General features: G+C 42.6%; 1 protein-coding gene across 3 annotated transcripts in view; it reads left to right on the forward strand.

Annotated features, from left to right (window-relative positions):
• nrp2a (neuropilin 2a) overlaps nt 1-23,687 on the forward strand; it is a 68,486-nt gene extending 44,799 nt beyond the window's left edge. The window contains exons 12-18 of one of the 3 annotated variants that reach the window (XM_007565311.2): nt 6,206-6,286; nt 6,416-6,520; nt 11,100-11,365; nt 11,757-11,853; nt 13,803-13,835; nt 20,229-20,285; nt 21,079-23,687. In XM_007565311.2, the coding sequence (XP_007565373.1) occupies nt 6,206-6,286; nt 6,416-6,520; nt 11,100-11,365; nt 11,757-11,853; nt 13,803-13,835; nt 20,229-20,285; nt 21,079-21,386 (947 nt within the window). In that variant the 3' untranslated portion in view covers nt 21,387-23,687. Of the gene's footprint in view, nt 1-6,205; nt 6,287-6,415; nt 6,521-11,099; nt 11,366-11,756; nt 11,854-13,802; nt 13,836-15,938; nt 18,849-20,228; nt 20,286-21,078 lie in introns of those variants that run through there. The other 2 variants (XM_007565312.2, XM_016678115.1) reach the window with 2 other exon arrangements.
• Nucleotides 23,688-24,669: the final 982 nt, after the last annotated feature.

Genomic DNA, 24,669 nt, shown 5'->3' on the forward strand with positions numbered 1-24,669 from the left:
GTTGAGTTCCTCTCCAAGTGCATTACTCAGCAGGGATCTGTACAAGGTTTGGTTTACAGGAATGCTTCTCCAGCAAGTGAGAGCGCCGGTTTGTTCACTTTCCAGCATGGTCTGTTGGCCAGATGTGATCTTTGTGCTCCATCAGAGACAAACACACTCTCACTGACACACACACACACACACACACACACACACGGTCTGTTACTGTTTACCACTCCCTCTGCTGCGCCTGAACAGGGCGGCCGTGTAGCTCGACACGCACAGGGCCGGACACATGTTTACCAAACAACCCACCGAACAAGAACCGGGTCCATATGTGTTGATTGGAATTGAAGGTGCTTTTCATCATTAGGTCTGTTTGTAGCTTTCCATTTCCTTTATCTGTTTGGGCAGCGAAGATTTATCACCACGCAAAGATGCCTGATTAGTTTCCTCCAAGAACTTCTGCGCTAATTCTCCTGTGGCTTGAATGTTTTCACACGTTGTCACTATCATCTATGTGTTTTATCTGTATTTTATGTAACAGGCCGTAGCAGACGTGTGAAAGTACGTGCTCTGGTTAGATGTGGCCGAAATTGAACGTTTCGACGTGTGACCTACTTTGTTTGTGTTTGGGGAAATTAATAAGGTTTGTTGTGCTGAACTCTGCAACATGGCAGCAACGTATGTAAAAAGAAAAAAACTGCACAGTCTCACATGACCGATCTATTTTAATGCTCTTCAGTGGAAAAAATAGAAAATAGACAGTGGATTGTCCACCCATGTCTGATCCTTTCTCTAATTTACAATTATGCGCTACTTTGTGTCGGTTCATCTCATAAAACCCTAATAAACTACATTAAGGTTTATGGTTGTGACTGCGGTGAATCCTGCAAGGCACAGTACCTCCATCGAGCTCCTGAAGTCTTGCGAAACACAGGACACAATATGTTTTGCATTAACCGCTGACTGACGAGTGAAGCAAACACCGGGCCGGAGCGGATTAAACCAACAAACAGGAACCAGAAAGATGGAGGCGAAATGAAACGGACACTTTGATACAGAAGTTTAAATGCACGAGAGAGGCTTTTGGCAAAATGTGGCACGCAGAAACTTTGCAAACAGTCGCACATTGTTCACACACCACCGCCGCCGACCAACTCAGCTGGGATAACGGGCCGCTGCTGACATCCTGTGAATCATTCAGTTCAGACCGCTCAGTGATGTCTTCACTCTACTTATTTATATGGTTCAGGCTGATGAAACAAACATATTTCTCCCCCCATGCATGTTTTAGCGTATCAGCAGCTACCGCCAGTCAGGCAGGATGAGCTGCCTCTCCCTCGTCTCTCCACATGGTTTCAGTTCTTTCCTTTCCCAGCCTGGGGCCCGGTGCGTGGGTCTGTAAATGTTTTTGCTCTCTTTTGGTTTCCATGCCTCGCCTGTTTCCCTCTCCTTCGCCTCATTCTCCTGTTGCTCATCATCGCGCGCACCTTTTTTTTTTTCTTTTTTTCTTTTTTTTACCATATTCCTGCACTGCTGCCTCATACACAGTGTTTCTACAATACCAGTAGTTTTTTTTTTTTTTTTTAGTTGTTTGCATACTCCTTGAATTAAATATTTATACCTTCAGGAGTGGAATCCGTGCGGATCTGTAAAGAATGTAGGTGGCTAATCTCGATGCTTTATCCAGAATCGGAGACCTCACACGCTCATGTACACACCTATAATTTAAACCTCCGGTGCCTCGATTCGTGCTTCTGTTTGTTGTTAAAATCCCAGTAAATACAGCAAAGCCCAAGGAGCTAGGAAAGTTTCCTTTAATTAGTATTTATGTGATGAGGCCCAAAACATTTCAGAAAACGCAATAAAACTAAAAGCATAAGATTCAGGTCTGCCTCTTTGTCTCCATGTTACTTCAGAGAATGAAACAACAGATTTACTTCATGACATCAGAAGAGAGACTTAAAGACACTCAAGGAAACCCTAAAGCTTTTAAGAAAAGAGGAAAATAAGGCTTTATGTCTATTTGGTGGAGCTATTTGGAGTAAAAAGGAAGCAGGAAAAGATTTGGATTCCATGACTTCCAAGAATTGGTTCCATGCAACATAATCAGCGAATCGGGATTTCCATGGCAACGAGACGTCACGCCAGGAGGAAGATGTGGTCAGTATGCTCCATTTTGACCTGCTGACCAATGAGAAGCAGGGAACAAGACGTTTTTTGTCGAAATAAGTACAGAAAGATGGGGTATTTTTTGTTTCTTTTAGCAAAGCACTAAAAACCAAAGCCTGAAGGAAAAAGTTACTTAAAAACTGATTTCATTCCTTGTTTACATCAAATAGACATGTTTCATTTGAGAGAATATTGATTCTATTTTCAGTTACTAAAAGTTAACCTGACCCTTTTCACTTCCTGCCAGACAGAGAAAGTATTTTTCTTTCTCAAAACGAGGGACTTAACCTTTTGAGAATGACTGGTTTAGAGTAAGCAGTGGTTTAGTCGTAGGATGTACTTCTGAAGTGACAGAAACACAAGAATGCACTGTACTAAAACGTGCAGGGATAATCCACTAAGGCTCACCCCTACTTCTTTTTCCCATTTCGTTCCTCTGGGACAGGAATGTGTGTCCATTTATCAGCGTGTGACTGCGCCTGGGAGTGCCAGGGAGAGATTTACAGAAAGGCTTTCTACATAATTGAGGATTTTTTCACCCCCCCTACCTTCCTCCTGTCTCTGACATATTGCTGAGTCAGATTCTTTGGGAGTGAGCTATGTCTTTCATTGCTGGACCGCGCCGCCTCCCTGTGATTGAGACAGAAAGAAAAGGTTTAGGTGTAAAAGCGGAGAGAAATCTTGGCATGCATGCTTGCATGACTTTGCGCTATCTGTGTCAGCTGCTCCCAAGAGTTCGGAGCCTCGTCCTGCAGCATGATGACGACTTGCATCACCACCTGCAGCTGCAGACGCGTTATGTCAGCCGGCGCTCTGCCGCAGAGGGACTTTTCCCGCATTATTAGGCCTCTCCACCGCGGCACACTCGGACACATTGAGCACAGTGCTCGAGGCGAGGGAGGCAGGTCGCATACGTTATCGCACATTCTTGTCTTTCTCCGTGCGCACGAATGCACAAGTCAGTCGCATTGGCCTGGACGCTGCTGTCACACCCCGGAAAGGTCAGCCCATTTACACCGTGACAGGGCCTGACCTTTGAAAGCACCAAGTTCTTGGGAATCTTAATGGACTCAACCAAGAGTGTGTGTGCGTCCGTGTGTGTGTGTGTTTGCATTTGGCTGTGCACACAGGTGACACAGGTGTTGGCTCTTGGTTTATTTTAACACCTTGTCCTGAGATTGAACTCAAAGGTCAAAGTGGAATAAAAAAGGCACACAGGCAACGGAGAGATGCTTGTTGGGAAGAGGAGCTGCTTTTCCTTGCCTTTACCTTCCCGGCAGTGATAAGCGTCTCATTAGGTGGAAAATGACTGGCATAAAGGACATGACATTAGCGCTGGGTTAATGTCAGAAGCCGTCGCCAGCTGTGGCCGACCCCTTTCATGTGTGCCATTTCTCCAGCTGGGGCGGCGTTCCACTCGTTTTCCAAGCCAATCGGTTGTCTATCACATTGTGTTTGCTTTCCGCAGCCTTTAAACGGCAGTCGCAAGGAGAGATGAAAAATTCCCAGCAGGACCCTGGAGTAGCGGCACTAACGGGCGTTCGGAGCGGTAAATTTTCGCGACTCCGCTTCACGTCGTTCCGTGCGCCAGTTTTCCCTTTGAAAGCGTCTCGCGTGAGCTCATTGTGCGTCCACGCCTCGGAGTTGCTTGAGCCGTCTTAAGTGAGACAAAGCCAGGGAAAGCCGACAAAGGAGTATGAAATGTGATATGCTGACGAATCCGCTTTGACAGTGTAGTCGAAAGATGTTTCTGCTTTTGCGAAAGCGATGCTTGAAAACAGTGTGAATATGTTTGTAATCGTTTCGTGCTGCAGATATTGGAGGAGAAAAGCGCTTACACAGTTTGCTCACATGATAAATGTGAAGCTTTGTTTGAGACCTGACCCAAACTTCTGTGTAATGGCACCAAGGTTGACCCATCTGCTCCTAATAACACTCCCCACTTCACATTCCAGCTGCAGCCTGCTCCACATGTGTGTTTGCGTACATATCTCAGTTTTTTATTTATTTATTTTTTTATGCTCAAACTGTGCCTTTTTTATGACTCGACGGCTAAAAATCAAATATGTTTTTTTTGACTGGATGCCATTGGAAAATAATTATCTGACAATGCTTTAAAATGTCTAACACCAGGTACAGTGCAGTGAAAAACAATTTCTTCTGTTTTTACTTTTGTTGTCACACTTAATTGATTCTGATCTTCTAAGTACGTTCAGTATCAGATAAAAATAACCTTAGCCAAAAAAACAAAAAAACAAACTGTTTTCAATTTCATTCATTCAGGAAAAAACAAAACATCTGAACCAACCTGGCCCTATGTAAGAGCATGAATTGTCTGTGATTTAAAGAGTTTGTTCAATTGCGAATTCTGTCATTGTTGCAAGGAATTACTTTAAAACAACTTGCCTAGCAACAAGGAGGCTGACAGTTCCCAAAAAGCAACAAATTAAATTTAAGAAAAATTGGAAAGCAAAGTTATTGACATTTATACGCTTTAAGGGCTTCAGAAAATCACTGAGTCATTATTCACAAACTGAGAAATCATGGAACAACGGAGAATCTTCAGCCGACTACGAGTACTTAAAAAGTGCATCAATGAATCGTCTAGGACATCATTTCATCGCTGCAGAACTCAGTTCGATTAAAGGCCATCTTCATGATCCCACTAAAAGACACTATTAGAGGAGAAAATGACAAACAACTGCAAAAAAAGAGTAAACCCAAATCATTCCACAACAATAGAAGCACCTAGGTTTATCGGTAGGTGGCCATTTTTCCTAAAGGAATGAAATAACTTCTCCTGATCAAGTTATCTTCGTCTGAAACATTTAAGATATTAAAAGTATTAAGTAAAAAATAAAATAAAAATGAAACTGTGACCTCATAGTGAGAACAACATACGCTTTCCCGAAGCAGAAAAACACTGAAATCCACACCTCTGATCCCAATATACACTCACTATTCATAACACGAACAAACAGAAAGCAACACATGCGTGAGCATGAGGCATCAAGAATACGGTCCCCATATTACACATTTTTACTGTTACAGATGTAACAGTAAAAACTGCATGAAAGAAGCATCACACTTACTTCAAAAGCGTGACAGGACATGATGTCCGTCTTCATTTCCTAGACCCACATGTTTTTCAATATGCCAGCATAGGTGGTAAGGCAGGAAACGGCGTGACAGGAGCTTTACATTTCTCTGTTCCTCCCGGAGTTTTTTGTCCAAATGCATAGAAGTTATGAAAATAAAAGACTTGCTCACAAACACACACACACATACACACACACACACACACACACACACACACACACATCTGAAGGCATCTGTTTATATATGTGTGTGCTGGAGCCATGCTGACAGCCAGAGGTTGGTCTCAGAGTGTGATCATCCCATCCAAGGTCGAGGGGAGTTAGTTAGACACATCCATCCATCAGCTTTAGTGTCAGACATGTGTGTCTGCGTGTGCATACGCTTTTTGGCCAGTATGCGTCTTAGACAGATACCGACATCTAAGCTCGTAGACAAAACATGACAGGGGCCCTCTTGGGTGTTTGAGGGGCTTTCTGTCCTTTCATGCCTCTGGCAGGAGACAAAAGCATGAGCAGTTTTCAGTTTAGGCTCTTAGTTAAAGCATTTGCTAAAATTACTGTTTAGAGCTGCTTTAAAGCAGATATTTACGGCACTTTAAACTGAAACAGTGTTTTAAACTGTTTGGTTGCTGCTCTGACTGTAAACATGGGCACGTTTTGGTGACTGTCTGCTTTCCTGTTGCAAATTCCAAACTTCTGAGCATCAACATTCATCTGTATGTTCTCTTATCTTTACCATTTTGAAGAGTTTGTGCGATAAATTGGCCTTTGTGTCACCATGAGCTGATGGTGGTAGAATTGTTACTGTGTTGTACTGCTGTTAGTAGTTAGCATGATCAGTGACCACAGGGTTTTCCAGGTCTGAGTTCTGACTCTTCAGATTAGAAAAATGTTTACATCATTTCTGTACCTAACCGTCCTGACCTGAGTTTACGGTTCGTGTTTTTCTGCAGAAATCAGCACTCCAACTACGACCACAACTACGACCACGACTCCTACCCCGGAAACCACCACAGTCCTCAACACGACTACAGGTAAAAAGCACCCCACCTCGGACCAGCCGTCGTCTAAGGAGGCTTGATTCAATGGTAATAAAGGTCATTTCACATTCCACCCTACTCTGTTCTTACCTTTTTTTTTCTCTCTATTCACTGTTTCAACAGCAGCCACGCCTCCTTCCTCTCTTGGCATGTGTGACTTTGACCACGACCTGTGCGGATGGACACAGGACCCCGGCGCCTCACTGCTCTGGTCGAGGCGCAAACAATGTGAGTGGCTCCCCACGTTAACAACAGGGTACAATTTTGTGGATGAATGAGGGCAACGTGTTTAGAGCGAAATTATAAGAGAGTCTGACAGCACTTTATATGGAAAAGAGTGGAAAACCAAAATGCGCCAGCGGCGGATCTAATCTGTCGTTCAGCGCGTTAGCCGTCTTTGACAACATTTAATGCGCTTACATTCCCCTAAATACATTATTTCAGATCAACTCTAAGTGCTAATTTACTTGACTATTTTTGTAATAATACCATCCAGCTGGATGGTAAGAAAAAATGCCATCCACCATATAATTAGAAAGAACAGAAGCCCCTTGAACTTATTAAGCTTTAAAGCAGACATCCACAAAATAAACTGTCTTACTTACATTTGTTTGTAGCACCCATGAAATGTCATATTTATATCGTCTGTGAAGCATTACGACAACTAAAACTGTCATTATGTCAGCCGTGATATCGGTCGTACTGATAGTGACGACCCTAATATCGGTGCAATTAAGGAATTTGTTCTTATCTATTTAAAGGCTTTCTCCTTTCTTATTGCCAGTTATAGTTTAAATGGCTACAGTTAGTGTTATTTCGCCCTCCACATTTATTAAGCTGTCTAACTGAATGCATAGTTTATAAAAAAAAAAAATCAGCATAACACCCACTGTTTTATGTTCCATCTTGTAATTCACCCCCTCTGGACTCTCTGACTGGTTAGCTAAATGACTCAGATTTCGCCTGCAGAGACTCGAGGGCTGAACGAATTTAGGAAACATGGCATCCCTTAAATGCATTTCAGTGTTTGATGATTTTCTACATCAGCTGAGAGCCTTTATGCATGCAGCTGCAGGGAGGATTTTATTTCTGTGGAGAAAATAGCACAAGCACAAATGCATTAAAGTTTATCAACTTCCGCGGGTCCAGATAAGGTGCCGTTTCCCACAATTAAATGGAGTCATTCTCCCACCGCGTCTTCATTGAGTCGCTTTTTCAATTTGATGAAAATAATTTTCTTAAATTGAAACCAGCCTAATTTAGCGGCAGCATTGTCTGCCAGCCGTGCTGCTCGCCAAGGGTGCTGAAATGAAAATGAAGCGGGGGAATCAGAGGGAAACAGACGCCGCGGATGTGTCGGGCATGTATATACGTCCTCGTATGTGACAAACAGGCTTATGGTGTCAAAACAGCTCCACATTAAGAGGTTAGGACCCAGTAGCTGCAATTAAGGTCCAAAGAAGAGCAATCATTCCCAACTGTTACGTTAGCCCCACCTTTCATGACGCTGTGGAGAGCTGCATCCATTTAGTCATTCCCTGCAGAAGTGACATTCTTCCTTATGCATAAGCAACGATCAAATGTCTGGGTTATGCCGTGATATTCAAAGCTTCGGAAGAAGATTCCCTCTGGGATCGGGAACGATACGGCACCAGCTGTTTGTTTTTTTGTTTTTTTTTTACCTTCTGAAGCACCTCGCCACAGCTGAATAACTATTTTGACCTTGCATTTGATTGCTTAGATATTTAAAATCTTAAATATGCACAGGTCTTATTTTACGTTTATTAGCTGTTTAAATTTCTATGTTTGAGTCTCCCACGTCCTTTATTTTGGTTTTTGATTGTTTGTCTTTTAGAAATTTGCTAGCAACGGCCATCCATTCCATGAGTTGTAGAGGAATTTGGACATTATTAAACTCTGACGAAGCCACGTAGGAAACAACCTTGTTGAAACGAAATTAAAATGATCCCTTGAACATTCCTGCAAAACCCCTGAAAGTATTCTCTTCCCAAAAGTTGCTATCAAACCAAACTATTGTTGGGTTTTGACTTCCAGTTCCTTTGGGTTGGAAAAAGGGTATACAGTATTGACCAAGCTTTGGCTTGCTGGGAAAAACAGCCCTTCCAGCAGCTATTATAAATTTTGACTGTATAATTTGTACTGTGTTTGAAGGAATTGAAGGTAGGTACACAAATGCATAAATGTCAATATTAACTATCTTTTTATAATCTTAGTAGCCTTTACAAGCTCCTAAAATTCTTTAATTTAAAACCTTTCGCAATTCACTTGCTGAACAGACTTTAAGCTGCAGTATTTTTGAAATATTAACCTTTTAAAAACCCGATACACCTCGATACCAGGAACAATCCCACGCCTAATCCCGCCGCTCCTGAAGCGTGATCTGTTTGGCTTCAGCAGAGGGCTTCAAAGCGGCTTCTTTCATCACAGCCAGATCGCGAAGGGTTGCATAGATTAAGCCAGGTTGCGCCTCTTATGTTTGAAGTATCATTTCCAGCCATTCTGACACGCCTTTGATTTTCCCCCTAATGTCAAAGGTCAGAAATCTCAGCCAGAACAGGATCATTATTTCACCACTATCAAATCACTGTTTAATCCTCTGCAGGGCTCGTTTTTCCCTCGTGACCCAGAAGCCACAAACTTGTCACCTCTTGACCTCAGACGTGAAACCAGTAATAAAGCCAGAATTAGCCGCCATGGATTTATAAGATTATTTTTGGCTTTAGATGCTTTGCTGATGAAAATGTGACAACGAGGCTCCACAAAATCACTCGTCGTTTGCCTCCTGTGGCAGCAGAAAAATAGTGAAATAGATTATTAATGCTCGGTGGTTTCTAGGTCTGATTAGCACACCACTTTCCCCCAGGTCTGGAAAAGCAGCAGGATAGCAGCGGGTCACTGTGACAACAGTGGATAAAGTTGGTTAAATAAATGAAATCCAACAAATTTTCAGACTAAAGTCATCTGTTTACAGTGGATTATATGCGAGGGTTTCAGAGTAAAGTGGATTAAATACAAATGCATGCTAAAGTTTTTAGGTTGTATTTGTTCAAAAAAAAATGTTTAGGACTAGCTATCATTTCACTGTCACCAAAAATAACAAGTGTAAAGAAAAAAAAGTGTTAATTTTTGTAAAAAAAACTTCAGATTAATAATGCTCTAATGCTAGAAGGAGTTGCAACAATGTGGTGGTTTTTGGGGGGGAGCTGATGTAAGAGGTTTCAAATCCTTTGTAGAGCACTAAATATTCTTCAAATTCAGCAAAGACTGCACTCACACACAATCATTCCTGAGTCGCGATGGGCCATGGGAGATACTGTCACAGTCACAGTGTGGAAAGTGTCACAGACAGGCGACTCTGACCGTATGGCGGGCAAAATGGGGGGTTGTGGGGCTGTCAGATTCAAGACAGATTTGTTCCCCCCAGATACAGCTTGTGTGATCCGACGGAAAACCCACACAGCCACTCAGGAAAAGGTCCAGTCCGAATCGGCGGAGTCGCTCTCCAACCTGAGCTGAATAATACAGGCTATTAGTCTCTGCTGTGCAGCAAGCAGTGGAAACTAACACATTCAGGCAGATCCTATAATCTGCTGTTATGCTCGTGATTCTTTTTCTGGCCCTGAAGGACTCCTGCAGCATATACACAGTTTGTTTGTGACGAAGCAGGTGATTTAATGTGCAGATTGTTGATGCTGGACATTTTCCCACCGGGCCCACTTAGGAAATTCTTCACAGAGTCACTCTCTCTCTCTCTCGTTCCCTCACACTCGCATTCGCACTCAATCTCTTTCTCATACAGTCGGCTCGCTTGTCTTTCACAATGCAGTTCGTGCCGGCGTCGAATTTGCAAACTAAACATCCTCTGGTGTAAACAAATGGAGTGCCCTGCTTTTTGTCGAGACGTTTCTTTTTTTTTTCTTAGTCGCTAAAGAAGTTACCTGAGAGGGGAATGAAGAGGAATGGGCCGTGATACTTCACATGTGAATGGCCCTCTTGTTAGGACCTATTCTTCGGTGTGTTTATATTTGTCATATCCCTATTGTTCTGTGCGACCATTGTGCAGCAGGGATCCCGTTCCTGTTAGCAATCAGTGATTAGCTCCGGGGTTTTTTTTTTTTTTTTCAAGGGTCAGGTTGGAAATTAACACTCCAGCCTCACACAATGCTGGCATAAACCATACAGCCAATCAGATTAGAGTTAAAATACTTAAACAGCTTCTTGCAAAAGGAAACAAACCGGGCTGGGCGATAAGGTTTAAAAATAACATTTTTCATGCCACATCCGATTATAATTATTTTTTGTTTATCACTTTCTTTTGACAGAGTGATTTTTATTTCAGTCGTCTTTTCTGTGAGTTGCACAGTAGTGCAGTAAAGATGCAATTTTAACAGAAGAACGCCTTAAAATTACGAAAAAAATGTTTTTTAATGGAAAAAAAAGCTTGAATAATTAATTTGCCTTTTTTTTGGTTGGAGTTCTCATAAAACTATTAATTCATTCTCTTAATATTACAGCTTTGTTCTGGTATATTAAGACTGTATTCACATATTATTTGAATTTTATTGGTTAGTCTTGTAAAAATAAAAAAGAAAACATTTAAACTTAGACTGACCTTTATATTTTGTTGTAGAATGCATTGGTGGGAAAAAAAAAAATCTGGATTTTCCCAAAAATAAATCTTTACTAGCCAAAGATTCAATCAATCAACAAAATTAATTTGTCCCCCAGCTCTCGTTTAAGGGGTGTGAATACATTTGCTGTAAACCTTAACTTTCTACCATTCCAGCATTGAACAATTACCTGTACCTGGACGTGAGCCTGAAGAACCTGGAGCAGCGCGCTCGCCTCGTGAGCCCCGTGGTGCCGGCCAACGCCGGACCCCTCTGCCTCCTGTTCTCCTACCAGATGTGGGGGGATTCCCAGGGCAACCTGAATGTGTTTCTGCGGGACGACCTTAATGACGAGGTCCTCCTGTGGTCGCTCCGCGACAACCACACCATGGTCTGGAAAGAAGGCCGGACCATCGTGCCGCGCTCCCCGAAAGAATTCCAGGTAGAAAAATGGCTACATTTATAGATTAATGAAAAAATAAATAAATAAAAACACAGAGTCAGATTCATTCTTTTGGAGTCAGGTTTAACTTCAAAAAGTACACAGAGAAAACTATTTTCTCTGCCGGCAGCTTGTTTGTTTGTTCTCATGCATTTGTCAGAGACATCACAAGTAGTTGATGTTCTCATAAAAAAGTAAGCATAAGTAGCTTGCAGTAAACTAAACCATTACTGCAAGTGCTGAGTGCAACCAGGTTCACATTAACTTTTTATCCTCCCTCCTCCTGTTTGTCCCTATTCTCACTTGCCTCCGCCCCCTGCTCCGCCTTGCCTTCATCTTGTCTTCTGTCTCACGCATTCTTCCGCTTCTCCGTCTCTTTTCTGGCTGCCAGGTTGTGATCGAGGGTTTCTTTCATCACAGTACCAGAGGACACATCTGGATAGACAATCTCCACATGAGTGCGAGCTCCCCTCTGAAAGAGTGCACAGGTACGTCGCATAATGCTGCAGCTTGCCAAAATGGAATTTTAAATATAGAACGGAACATGGAAACCATCAACACATCCATCATCGCTCACTCCGGCTGGCATATCTTTGCAAAGCATTCATATTTATTTCATGTTACAACCACAAACCTTTTTATTTTGTTCAACTTTATTGGTATTTTGTGTAATAAGCCAACAAAAGTAGAGCATAATTGTGAAGTAGAAGGAAATAAACATGATTTTTTTTTTTTTTTTTTTGCAACTAGAAATTTGAAAGGTGAAAACTCTGCAGCACTCTTAAAGACTAAAATTGCCTCCATCATGCATTAAAATGATATAGTCAAAGTCCAGACCTAAATCCAGTGGAGAAATTTCAGGTAATTTAAAACTGATGCTCTGTCTGGGGAGCATGGGAGACGTAACCCTAAAATCCTGCAACTGCAGTTGAAGTGAAAGGTGCTTTTTACACAGTATCGACTAAATCCACATGCATGCCACATATTTCAGATCTATATTTGAAAACAAAACTAACCATACAAGATTTTGATTATGTTTTATAGTTATTTACCTAGTTTATGTCATAAAATCTCAACAAGGCCCTTTAATTCAAGTTCTTATGCAAAGTTGCTGTACGAAAACATTTTAGCCGCAAGGTCCATGAACACTGATGCACGTGAGGAGGTAAACACTTCAAACTCTAATCCTCCCCTCCACATCCCAGCTTTTGGAGATCGAAGAGCCCACCAACTGTAGAGATAAAACGAAGGAGAGAGGGGGCGAGGAAAAGGGGAGGGAGGGACGTCGTTTACTTCTTCACCAAAAAGAAAAGAAGAATAGGAAAAGTAGGCCATAAATGCCCCATGGGTCTTGAAGATGCTAATCTATGTTTCATTAGATTTTTCCCCTTCCTCTCTGCTCCATCCATCTCTCTCGCTCTCGCTCCTGTCGTATTTTGTAAACAGAGCTTTTCCCGAAACGTCAGAGGGAATTACTAGAGAGGCTGTTTCCCAAGCAAGCTCTGGGAGTGCAGGGCGTGAGTCGAGCACAAGCATAGCCTACTTAATCTGGCCCAAGCGGGGGCTTCAGAGAGGGTCTTAAACAGATCAGAGACCAAGCTGCAGGTTCAAAGCCAAACCCCAGCCATCATCTCTTTGGAGCTGGCTTCGCAGGTGGACTAGTGTGTAATTAAAAGAAAATGCGTCTGGGTTTGTTTTTTTTTGGGGGGGGATGTTTTTCCCTGCGCTTTCCGACATTTTTTGTGTTTATAAATGTGTCGCGAGAGTCCTGAGAGAGTCTATGCTGCTCTGCAGCTTGGAAGGCAAAGATGACAGCCCTGCCTTCACATCTCCCCCTCCTGTTTTTGCCTACTTCCTCCTGCCACTCCCATGGCATGCTGGGATGTTTCTTATCAACCAACACAGTTGAGTTTTTCACAGCGCGTTTGTGTTCCCGCCAAAAAAAAAAAAAAAAGGCTCTCGTTCCCGAGTTGTTTTCCCCTCGCTCCTTCTCTTTTAACCGCCCTCCCTTCAACACACACACACACACACACACGCACACGCTATCAAACACTCTCTGAGATGCACACGCAGCGCCGCTTTTTTTCTGTTTGCATTCCACCCAATCAAAGTGAAGGTTCTGCTCCGTTAGTTTACAGCCACCCAGAACCTCCCAGCCTTCCCCAGTGTTGCTGGGAGTCCACCAGTAAGCACATTCATGTCGCCCACACACACACACGCACACGCACACACACTGTCTCTCACCTTCTCACAACCAAACTCATGTCATGTAAGGAATTGCATTCCTCCCAAAAACTCAGTAAATGCCATTATTCACATTAGATATCAGGGAAATTTCATTTAGATAGTCTTGTGACATTTCCGTGACATTTTTCCGTCATATTAATAGATTCTCTTCTTCTGTTCTTGTCTGAATCTTGTCTCCCTGTCCTCATAGAACCCTTCTCGGCGTTTTCTCCAGAAAACCCAGGTGAGTTTGGCTTTTATAAGGATGTCACTTCCTAAATGTGGTCTTGCTTCCTGCCCGTCAGTATGCATCAACCCAGGGGAGGGGTGGGGGTTCTCTGCAAAACGAAAGATTACAGTGCCTTCTAGTTTTGTCACTCTACAACCAGAAAACTTCAATGAATCTTATTTGGATTTTAGGTAACAGAGCAACACAAAGTAGAGCAGAAATGTGAAATAGAAGGAAAAATACTTAAGTCTCTAGATGCCCAAGGCTGGTAGTGACGCACCCTAAAACACTTTCAACTAATACAAAGTGTTGACACAGAGAAGGTCAAGACAAACACATGAGATTTTTAATGACTATATTCCGCTTTGTATTGGTCTGGCACATCAAATCCCAATAAAATTCATTGACCTTTGTGGTTGAAATGTGACAAGATGTGGAAAAGTCAAAAGAGTGTGAGTACTTTCTGCAATGTCGCCTAAAAGCTTTCCTTCACTTATGATGTTTAAGTCTGCCGGAGCTGACCAGACTAAACCGCATTCATTTTTATCATCAGCCAGCATGAAGAACTCTCTAAACCTCCTACTAAAATGAAAACAATCACATTTGCAAAAACACAATTTCAATCTAAAAGTCAAGGCAAGCTGCATAGTAGGTTAGTTTTGTCACCAACAAAGAATTAGTCTCAAACTCTGTGTGCAAGGCAAGCTAAATCAAACCAACCTCACGCAGTCAGGTATTTGAAAAGAGCTTCGTTCTCCCCGGTCTAGTCTGCAGGATACAGCCTGAAGGGATTTAATAACTCCATGCCTCATGAAAAATGTTTAGAGCATCCAAGGAGGTGGGGATGGGATGGGGCAGGGTTGGGAGGGGGGAAAGGGGTCTCTTTGTGATTGATGCAAGTGTTTCAGCATCTCATAATGCCCTCCACTAAGATGCAGGCTTGTCTGGGGGGTTTTATTGCAGAATGTGATGCGTGTGCACTTCCCTGGCTTTCGCACTCCCACGCAAAATCCCCTAACCCTCGACGAACGCACACGAGCGCTGGCGTTGACATCGACGCACGCGGCGGTTTTCCCGGCGGAAAGCAATCAGATAGAGTGACTGAGCAGCACCGAGCGCGGGTCCCTCCACTCCGTTATGTCTGACGAGTGTGTGCGGTGTGAAGTAGCGGGATCACGCACCATTTCCCTCCCTGTAATTATGTGACACGGTCCAAAAATCAGGAAGTATTGAGCTCTGCTTCCCCCGTCCCCTAGTTCGGTGTGAGATTTCACACAGTTCATGTGGGTGCTAATTTATTCATATTCCCCAAATCTCATCTGGGTTTTATTTCAGCTGTATTTTAAAGGAGCATACAAGCTTCTTGGAAGACGGTTAGTTTGTTCTTACCAAGAATTTAAGGAAGGAGAGGTTGGCGCCAGGGGAAGAAGCAGAGAGGATCTGTGGAGACAGTCTCTAAGGAGACAGCCCTTGGCTTTGAGGAGGAGAGGACCGGCCAGGATGGCTGATGAATGTGAAGAAGCTGAGACAAGAGAACAGGATAATTTACGAACTTGGGACAAATCAACCAACATGAGCCAGCTAAATAATTGGTCGTCCCACTGATTCCTGCATGGCTCCAAAGGCTTTATGTGGCATCCCGTGCCAGTGTGAAACAGGAAGAGGAAGCTCCTTAATTCAATGTGTGTGATTGCTTGTATAACTAATAGTTGCGGCTTCAGTTCACACCAAGTGAAATCACTGCAGCTTCAAAGCGACTTGCCCGCATTGCATCTGCCTGAATCAGCTATTGGACTGGTGTCAACCTAAATCTCTTGATGATCTTGGTGTGAAAAGTTGTCCTCAAACTGCAACCCCAGCTCCATGACAGAAGTAAATGCTTTCATGTTTTAATTTCTCTTTCTTTCTTTTTTTAATTTATGGCATTGAGGATTTGTTTTATTCTTTGCAACTGGCATGCTTGTGCATGCTCAAATGAGATGCACGCCTGCTGTTTGTGAGCTAAGAGATGGAAAAAAAAAAGAACATAAAGCAGCAAATTAAATGCAGAATATAAACAAAAAAAAATGCCACTCCTCTCTTTTCCCATTGGCCAATCACTCTGTATTTCTCCACCAGGGGGAGGCGTTCCTGTGCCTCCCTTGCCCATCCACTGGTATTACATTATGGCCGCCGGAGGCGCCCTGCTTTTCCTGGCGGTAGCCATCTTGGTCAGAGCCCTCTGTTGCTGCCGACAACACCTGGCCACCAAGAAGAACCAGCTCTCCGTGGCCTATCACAGCTCCTCACAGTGCTTCCAGTACTCTAACTGGTCCACCAGTATGGCCACCCCAGGGGTGGAGCCAGTTCTGACAGTGAGGCTGGACAGCCGGGACCGACACCGCACCCTCTGCTAAAAACAGAAACACTTAGCTTATTGCACCAGTTAGCCGTCTGGATGCCAACTTGTGATGTCCGTGGAAGTGCTGCAAAGACCGACAGATCCACTCCTGTTTACAGCTACTACGCTACCATGGTGATGATGACACTAAAGTGAAAATTTGCAAAGAAACACTCTGCACCTTTGTTTCATAAAGGAGTTTGCTCTTGACATTATCACGCCGCGCTGCCCCTGATGAGAGGGGCGAAGTTATTTTTCCCGAACAGCTTGATTCGGACCATTTAGCAGCGTCTGGCTCCCTCGTAACCCTGACAGTCCGCCTGGAACGACCCCAGCATGGACTCAGACAAAGACATGTGTGGCTGTGAGTAGATGGGAGGGGGAAGAGGTCGAGCCAGCCAGAGCTGCCAAACGGCAAGACTAAAACAAGACCCAAGAGACACAAAAAGGAGAGAAAACTGTTAGGCTGAGACACATTTACTGTGCTGTGGCTGCGGAAATGATCTGGCAAGCCGGGAGAAAACACTGCTCATGGTGTCTCTGTATTAACAACGCGGGGTAGCCTGCGACGCAACTCATGCCAACGTGGAGGGCGTTGCAGCACCGGATGGAAAGGAAGAAAATATGTTTCCATTGATCTTTCAAACACAGCATGTGCACATTTAAAACCAAAAAGAATGCAAATCCATCATACTTAAATCCCTGCATCGCAAAACGGAGATAACCAGCTTGTTTGATTGAGCGGCTCATCCTCTCCCGATAAAGGCATCAGTCGGTGATGGATGCAGCCGTCCTCAGTGTTTAGTGTTTTCATCCTGACTCTCTGGTGTAATAAAGCACGTTGTTCCACTCCCACTCGTGCTCCTTACCACCCACTCCGCTTGTTGCCCCCCTCCCCACTCTCTCACCCCCCCCTCATCTTCGAGCTGCCCAGATGAAAGCCTGCGCCAGGCCGAGCCTTGTCGTGTTTTTCAGTGCGAATATGTGCTTGTTGTTTTAAGGGGGGTTGTAAATAGACACAGCCGTCGGCCATCACCACTTCTTACTTGATTTATGGTCCTACAAATCCCACAATGCCGCAGGACCAGCTGGAGGCCATAAGCGTAGTGTTTTGCAGTGTATAAGCGCAGCCTTGAAAGAGAGCTTCAGGATATTATGACTTCCAGTGGACAGATCTACAGGATTTCTACACAAAATACGCGTTTCCAGACTTCATGCTCAGTCATGTTGTGTTATCAATTCATCCATCCATCCCATGTTTAAATTTGACATCTATAGAAATGTCCATCATAAATTTATTGTTCAGTTTTTTTGTTTTTTTTTCTTTTTGTTTTGTTTTGTTTTTTTAGTTAAACATTAAAAATAACTTAAAACTCAGACGGGAAAAGTCCTGAATTATGACATGAAAAACATGCAGGAACCCTTGACCCAGCTATTATGCTTGATTTCTTTTGTGCCATAAGATGCTATCAAAGACTGCAGATGCACTTTCTCCTGGTAGTTAACAGGCCGGTGTCCTTTATGCTTTCAAACTGAAACCGCTAATTCAAATGGCCTTAGCATGTCATGAAGTTCTGCAGAGGGCTTCCCATACATTTACATTTATGGACTCTGGCTTTGGATGCCACTGGCTTCACACAACAATAATAAAAAAATATTGTTTATTAGCAATATTTCAAAAAAAAAAAAAAGTGCCCGACTGGCGCCAATTTCTCCCTGCCCCCATTAGTTGCTCCAGAGCTGATGGGCTTTGACCTACGCTCAGATGGTTTGAATGAAATTGAAGCGTTTGCTCTGCAGCTTAATGGGGTACTGCACTCTGAGTCTGTCAAAACTGCAAAAACCCATCACCTCCCACCCACACCTCAGCAGAATACACCTCAGTCTGTCGACAAAACTACAAAGGTGCACTTTTTATTCCTCTGCTGTGGAGGAAAACTGTTTTTGGCACACTCTCACTTTGTACTTTTAAATCAACTTGAGAAGAGAGGGACTGGACACCTTACTCAATCCATCCCGACACCATTACCCACCAAGCTTCTAATAGCAGTAATTAGTTAATGGATGGATAACATTTATTAAGGCTGCGGTAAGCACTTTTTCCTCCCATCTGCTGCGCCTCCGTCGCCCGGTTCGTTGCCAACCTCCGTTGTCCTGGCAACCGTGTTAATAATGCCATCGGCCATCAAAGACCTCTAGATCTAGTCGTATCCCTTGCCAAGCAGCTACTCCCACTCCTGAACACTCGCCAAGAGCAGCAAACACAGAGAGACACAAAAAAACAAAGTTAAAAACTCAACCAAAGTGCTGCTTCTATTAGTAGTTTACTCATGTTCCAATTCAGACATTGGCATCAGGTCTAAGTTCAGGCCACCTGCCATGTCAAAGAGTACAGCAGGCATAAGCATTACTTTGTTGATTGTGAATGTTGCCAATTTTTTCTTTCTTTCTTTCTTTAATCGTCAAATGCACCGCTCTTAACCTTGACAGCAATGATTTCAACATTGATATTGTGTTTTGACTTGTCCTGGCACAGAATGAGCAGTCTTATACAATCTTTATCAAATGTGATGACTGTGTGTTTGACAGGAATGTATCTTAATGAACTTTCTCTATAAATAAAGTCATATTTTTCTATTTTAAAAGCATACATTTGTCTGTTTTATCTTCTCACGCCGGCAAAAAAAAATATTATGTGTAGGTGAATTTATTTGGTATATTTACAAGGGTACTGATTTGTTAAAAACATTATGGCACAACAAGCTAATTTCCACTTTTGATTGTTTATTCTTGTTGGCATAGGTATTGGAATGAAATGGAGCTGAAGACACAAAAGCCATGACTGAAACCGTTCAGTTATTCACTTTATAGGTCTCTATATTTTACAGTAAAAGTAGGGCCTGGTCATTTTGCTTCTTTGTCATTTCATATTAAATCATTTCAGAGTGTTTCAGGTTCAAAAAGGGAGGTTTATTATCAATCACACCAACCTTAGGAACCTTTGAAACCTACTTTGAGAACCAATTATTTAAATTTTCTATGGAACAGTGAACTCCCACCTATTTGTGGTTCAGTATTTGCTAATTCACCTATTTGAAGTTTTTTCTATAAACTGGTGTTTGCAAAGCAGCCAGTCTCCAAGAACAGAAATGAAGAAGACCGTAGAGATTAGCTTCAGTGGCAGTGCCAACATGGCTCCCACTGTGCCTATTGATTTAAATTAAGGTATATTTGGTATTTGAGCTATTAAAACAAGCAGTTTATATGCGTTTTTACAGTGTGTCTTGCAGATTTCAGCTTTTATGCAAATACCAGGGTTCACTGTGTTAAGAAGTGGAGTCAGAAAATATGAGATCAACTTCACAATGAAAGTAAATATGGTGTAGTGTGAAGTATTTTGAAAAATTAAACAATATACTCAACTTGCAGTGGACTAGGTCTGAGCATAAACGCATGCGGATAAAACGAGTGTATGAATCGGTAAAGGGACAAACTAACTAGAAGTGCAAAAGAGTTGAGCAAAGCACTAATGTATTGCTAATATTAGTATGGCAATGCACACTCTCCTTAGATTTATTTAGGTACATGTTCCGATGTATCCTGCTAGTGTTTATTTATTTGACACATGACCGGGAATATTTGGAGGGTAATTATACAGTACAATAGGTCTGGAGTGCTGCTCCAAGTAGAAAAACAGCTGGCTTTGGGTGATGTGTGACGTTTTGTAACTTCTTTGTCAACTTCGGTGCCCTAGTTTTCTGTTTTGAAGATATTTTTGATGGGTTCTGTCTTTTTTTACTCTTACTGCCATGTTTCATCATATTCAGAGTTTTTGTGCCAATCAGCAAAACAAAAAATTTCACTGTGTCATTGCACAAGAATAAAACTATCTGACACATATGTAACATTTAAACACAAGATCAGTTTTTATTCATTGGCATCGAGTTTTATCGGATTTCTTTTGCATGAGTGTGAAAAGTTAGTGTAAATTGATTTGCTGCTAAAGATCCCGTGCTTTTCTTTGACAGGTACCAGACACATTGGCGATGGGAGACTTTCCATGGGCAGAGACCCTCTTGGCAGTGGTAAGGCACATGATACACATACCAAAATACAGGTACACTTTGTTAGTGTACCTAACAAAGTGTACTTTATTAGGTACACTTTGTTAATACGAGTTTGGACTCCCTTGTGCCTCAGGAACACCTTTAATTTTTATAAAGCATCACACAGTTCCTGCTGATTTTTTGGCTGCACCTCGAGGATGAGAGTCTCCCGTTCCACTGCATGGATTAATATCTAGTTTCTGTTAGTATGTTGAATTAATTACTCATTGTCCTGTTCAAGAATTAAGTTAGAGTTTTGACTTTAGCTTTCTGACATGATGCATCATCCTGCTGGAAATAGCCTTCAGCAGATGGGTACACTCTGGTCATAAAGGGGATTCACACGGTCGGCAATAATAATGAGGCAAACTGTGGCTTATTTAAGTTAGTGTTGTCTTTCTGTCTTGTAACATCAGTCTCTCCATTCTTCTTTGACATCAAAAGGGCTTTTTGTTGGCCACTCAACCGTTGCTCAACTCTGCCCGTTCTGTTGTTCAAACCTGTAAACTGTGTCATAAAAACTCAGCCCAGCTTGTCGGGCACCAACGACCCCGTCATATTGAAAGTCACTCAAACTCCCTTTTGTGCCCCATTCTGTGGCACAGTTCAAACTTCAGCAAGGTGTCTTCACCATGCCTACCAAGGGACTGGCTGGTTTGAAATTGAGCAGGTGCACCTAATAAAACATCTGCCGAGTGCATGAGTTGTCTGCTGGCATTTTACTTTTGCAAATACCTTATTTTTCTCATCTGCTCTCCTCTGCCTGTCTTAGGTTTGCATATCCCAGAGTGGAACGTGCCCACGTCCCCATCTTCTGATCCTCCAGTGACGCACACCTCGGAAAAAGACAACTCGTGGTTATACACACTGGACCCCATCCTGGTCACAATCATCGTCATGAGCTCCCTGGGCGTCTTGCTCGGGGCAGTGTGCGCCGGCCTCCTCCTGTACTGCACGTGCTCCTACAGTGGACTCTCGTCACGATCCTCCACCACTCTGGAGAACTACAACTTCGAATTGTACGATGGCCTCAAGCACAAAGTCAAACTCAACCAGCAGCGCTGCTGCACTGAAGCATGAGAGAAGCGATGAGGAAAAGATACAGGCATTTTGTGAAAGTCTCTCTCTATTTTCTTCATCTTTGCCAACTTTAGTGTTCCTCGGTGGTGCAGGTCTCAGTGAGAACTTGTTTGGAAAACGCAGCACCGTCCAGTATTGGCAGTTGTTTCTGCAAATTCATCAACGACTGAGCGACCAGGGTTACCTCCATGGACTGCTTCCATTGCAGGGACGATAGGCCTCAAACACTAAATATCAACACATATCAATTGCTGAATCCTGGGTCACATAAAGAGAACTGCTTCTAAATGCGTCATAGATATGTCTAGTTTTGCAACTGGATACTGTAAACTACACAGACAGATTTGGATACAATGTGTTGGAAAGGTGGTAGGATAGGAATAAGATTAGAAAAGAGTATTTTTTGATCACCTGTGAACACAGTGGCCTAGAACTTAGCTCCTTTGTAAGGCCCCTTGACTCTTTAGTTCCTGCTACGCATCAGCCTCAGTTGGCCCTTTAGTTTCTTTCCCTCTGTGGTATTTTTAGTTGAGTTTCTACTCAATCACTTTGTTTTCTTTTGGGCCAGTTGCCAGTCCTGTGGTTAAAGATAAGTTGGGGAAAAAGAGGTGAAGAAAGTATATATAGATATATATGTATGTGTGTGTGTGTGCGTGTGTATGGGTGTATGTAGAGGTAGGGAGGGAAACATTCTTTTACTGACGGAAAGGTGTTGTTGTTAGATTTAGTTGTTACTGATTCCTGTCAAAGAGAAGGTCGTGTTTACATTGGCGGCAAATCAGAAAAGGTCAAGGAGATTTGGACGGTGCAACCTATGGATTGCTGGTTGGGGCAGAGACCGAAGAACCCTGAAGGAAGCGAATCAAACGAAAGAACGAACAAGACTGTGACTGACAGAGCACTCGAATTCCCCCGTGCTTCTCCCTCCCAGGAGCTATTGCTCGCTCTGTGCTTTCAAAAAACAAAAAGAACAAATGGGATCAGAAACAAACCAGAGACATATCCGATCAACAGAGCGACTGTGTGCCCAGATGCACAACAAGCCTTAAAAGCAAAGCGTTGTGTGTGGAAATGCTGGGGGGTGGGGGAAAGGATTGTCGAGGCAACATCGAGACATTTTTACACGTGGACCTCAAAAGCCATGATTTAAAGGACCTATTCCATCTTTCCTCCAACACACACAAGCATCCACCTCAACTTATTGACTAATGGTGGCCTACTTTGGGAATCTTTTCTTTGTTTTATCACTGCATACCAAGGCAAGCTTTTTTTGTCATTGTTTTTTTTTATTTTTTTTTTATGTATTTGTTTTGTAACATGGTTTTGAACCAGTCAGAGACTTGTAAGCCATGAGTAAGAAAGAGGACGAACAAGAACGATCTCAGCATTCATTCCTGAGCACATTAATACACAGACACCTCACTTGTGCAGCTGAATGCAGATATTTATGTACACTGCATAACCTTTTTCTCCATCGCTCGACGATAAATCCGACTAAACAGTCACTGTCATAAGACAGTTACCAAAAATTATTTCCAGTGGCTAAATGCCAGAATAATGAGAAAGAAAATCATTTTTAAACGGTGTGAATTGGTTCACACAGTTCCTTCCACAAGGTTTCCACAATAGTTTGCTGATATTTTGGCCTATAGCTCAAGACAGAACTGGTGAAACTGTCAGGTATGTAGGACGTCTTGATTCCAAACAGCTTTTCAGCTCTGCCCACAATTTTCTATGGGACTACGACACTCCAAAATATTTAGTTTGTTGTCCTTAAGCCACTTTGTAACTAACTTGATGCTATGCTTAGCTTCAAGGCCAATCTATAAAAATGTCCAAGTAATTTTCTTTAATCATAATACAATCTATTTTGTAAAGTGCACCAGTTCCTTCACTTTTGGATTTAATAACCAAAGTTAGTCAGAAAGGTTGTGCACATTTTTACAACGTGTGTAAATATCTGGTTTCAACTGAATGTACTGTTGTATATACAGAACATTGAGTACACAATCAACCCGTAATGTTTGGACACACACATGCCTGTTTTTAAACACCCACTCCAGCTTAGAAATGAAATTCAGTGGATTCACTGTAGAAGCGCACCCATCTCATTCACCCTCACTCTCGCCATCTTTCGTCCTCGGAGGCCCACATTGACGGACCCCACTGACTCTCTTCGAAGTGCCTTGGAGCCTCGGGGATCCAGCTTGCCTTTGGAGCCGGTATAAAATATACTCATTTGAAACTGACAGTGACAGTCACAGCGCCCTCTTCTGACTGGGAGGGCTAAGAGGAAAAAAAAAAAACTTGAGAGGATAGGATTCCCCCACCCCATTTTTTCGCACTACTAGGACTGCTGTTGTTGTTATTTTAAAGGGGTCTTTGTACAGAAATGCTCTTTTTATGATTGTTATTATAATTATTGTTATGATTATTTAATAAAGGATTTATACCATACTACAGAAAGCACTGACCAAGACTGTGTATAATATGTTCTTCCTTTCTAATTACCAGCCAAGACTTTCAGCTAATCTTTCACTTTTAATTACAAAAGGGTTACACACAGGAACTCGCTGCTTTTCTGGGCGACATGCACATACATAGGAGCGTGTTGCCTGCCTGCCTGCTCCATTTGGCCTCTAATCTCCCCATGATGTCCCATTAGTCGGGACCTCTGGTGGCCCTCATTTAGGAGCTCCAACATCAAAGCTTTGAAGTGCCCGCCGTCTCAGAGACACACACTCTTACAGTGCGCAAGCAATTACACTGTTTCCCTTTTATACAGCTTGCTGGGTCTCCCACACACGGTTCCATTTATCTACATAAGCTTTCCTCACCTAAATCCAAGCCCTATTTGCAAATGAAGCACAGGCTATGTGTTTTTGTTTGCTGTTAGTCCACTGTGACTGCCTTACTAAATGTGCACGGGACCAGATATTTGTGCTCAACGGAAATCCAACATTTTGAATGTACTAAATGGAAAGCTCCAAGTTACTTCTAAAAAGAATTTATACACTCATTTTCTCGCATTGCATTGTTAAACGTCAGTGCATATTTCTTGAAATATTGGTAGTGCAGTCATTGTAAAGTGGAAGAAAAATGACGCCTCAGAACAGTGCGCAATAAAAGCAGCGATCAAAACCATACCGTCACTTTTTGGGGTTTGCATGATAAAGAACCATTTTCGTCAGGATAATCTTACTTTTGTAATAAGCCAATTAATAATATGCTGCTTACTTTAGGCCATTCTTTTCTAGGTAAAACACTTATTAATGAGACAAAT

This window comes from Poecilia formosa, unplaced genomic scaffold (assembly GCF_000485575.1).
Source record: "Poecilia formosa unplaced genomic scaffold, Poecilia_formosa-5.1.2 Scaffold174, whole genome shotgun sequence".
NCBI lineage: Eukaryota > Metazoa > Chordata > Actinopteri > Cyprinodontiformes > Poeciliidae > Poecilia > Poecilia formosa.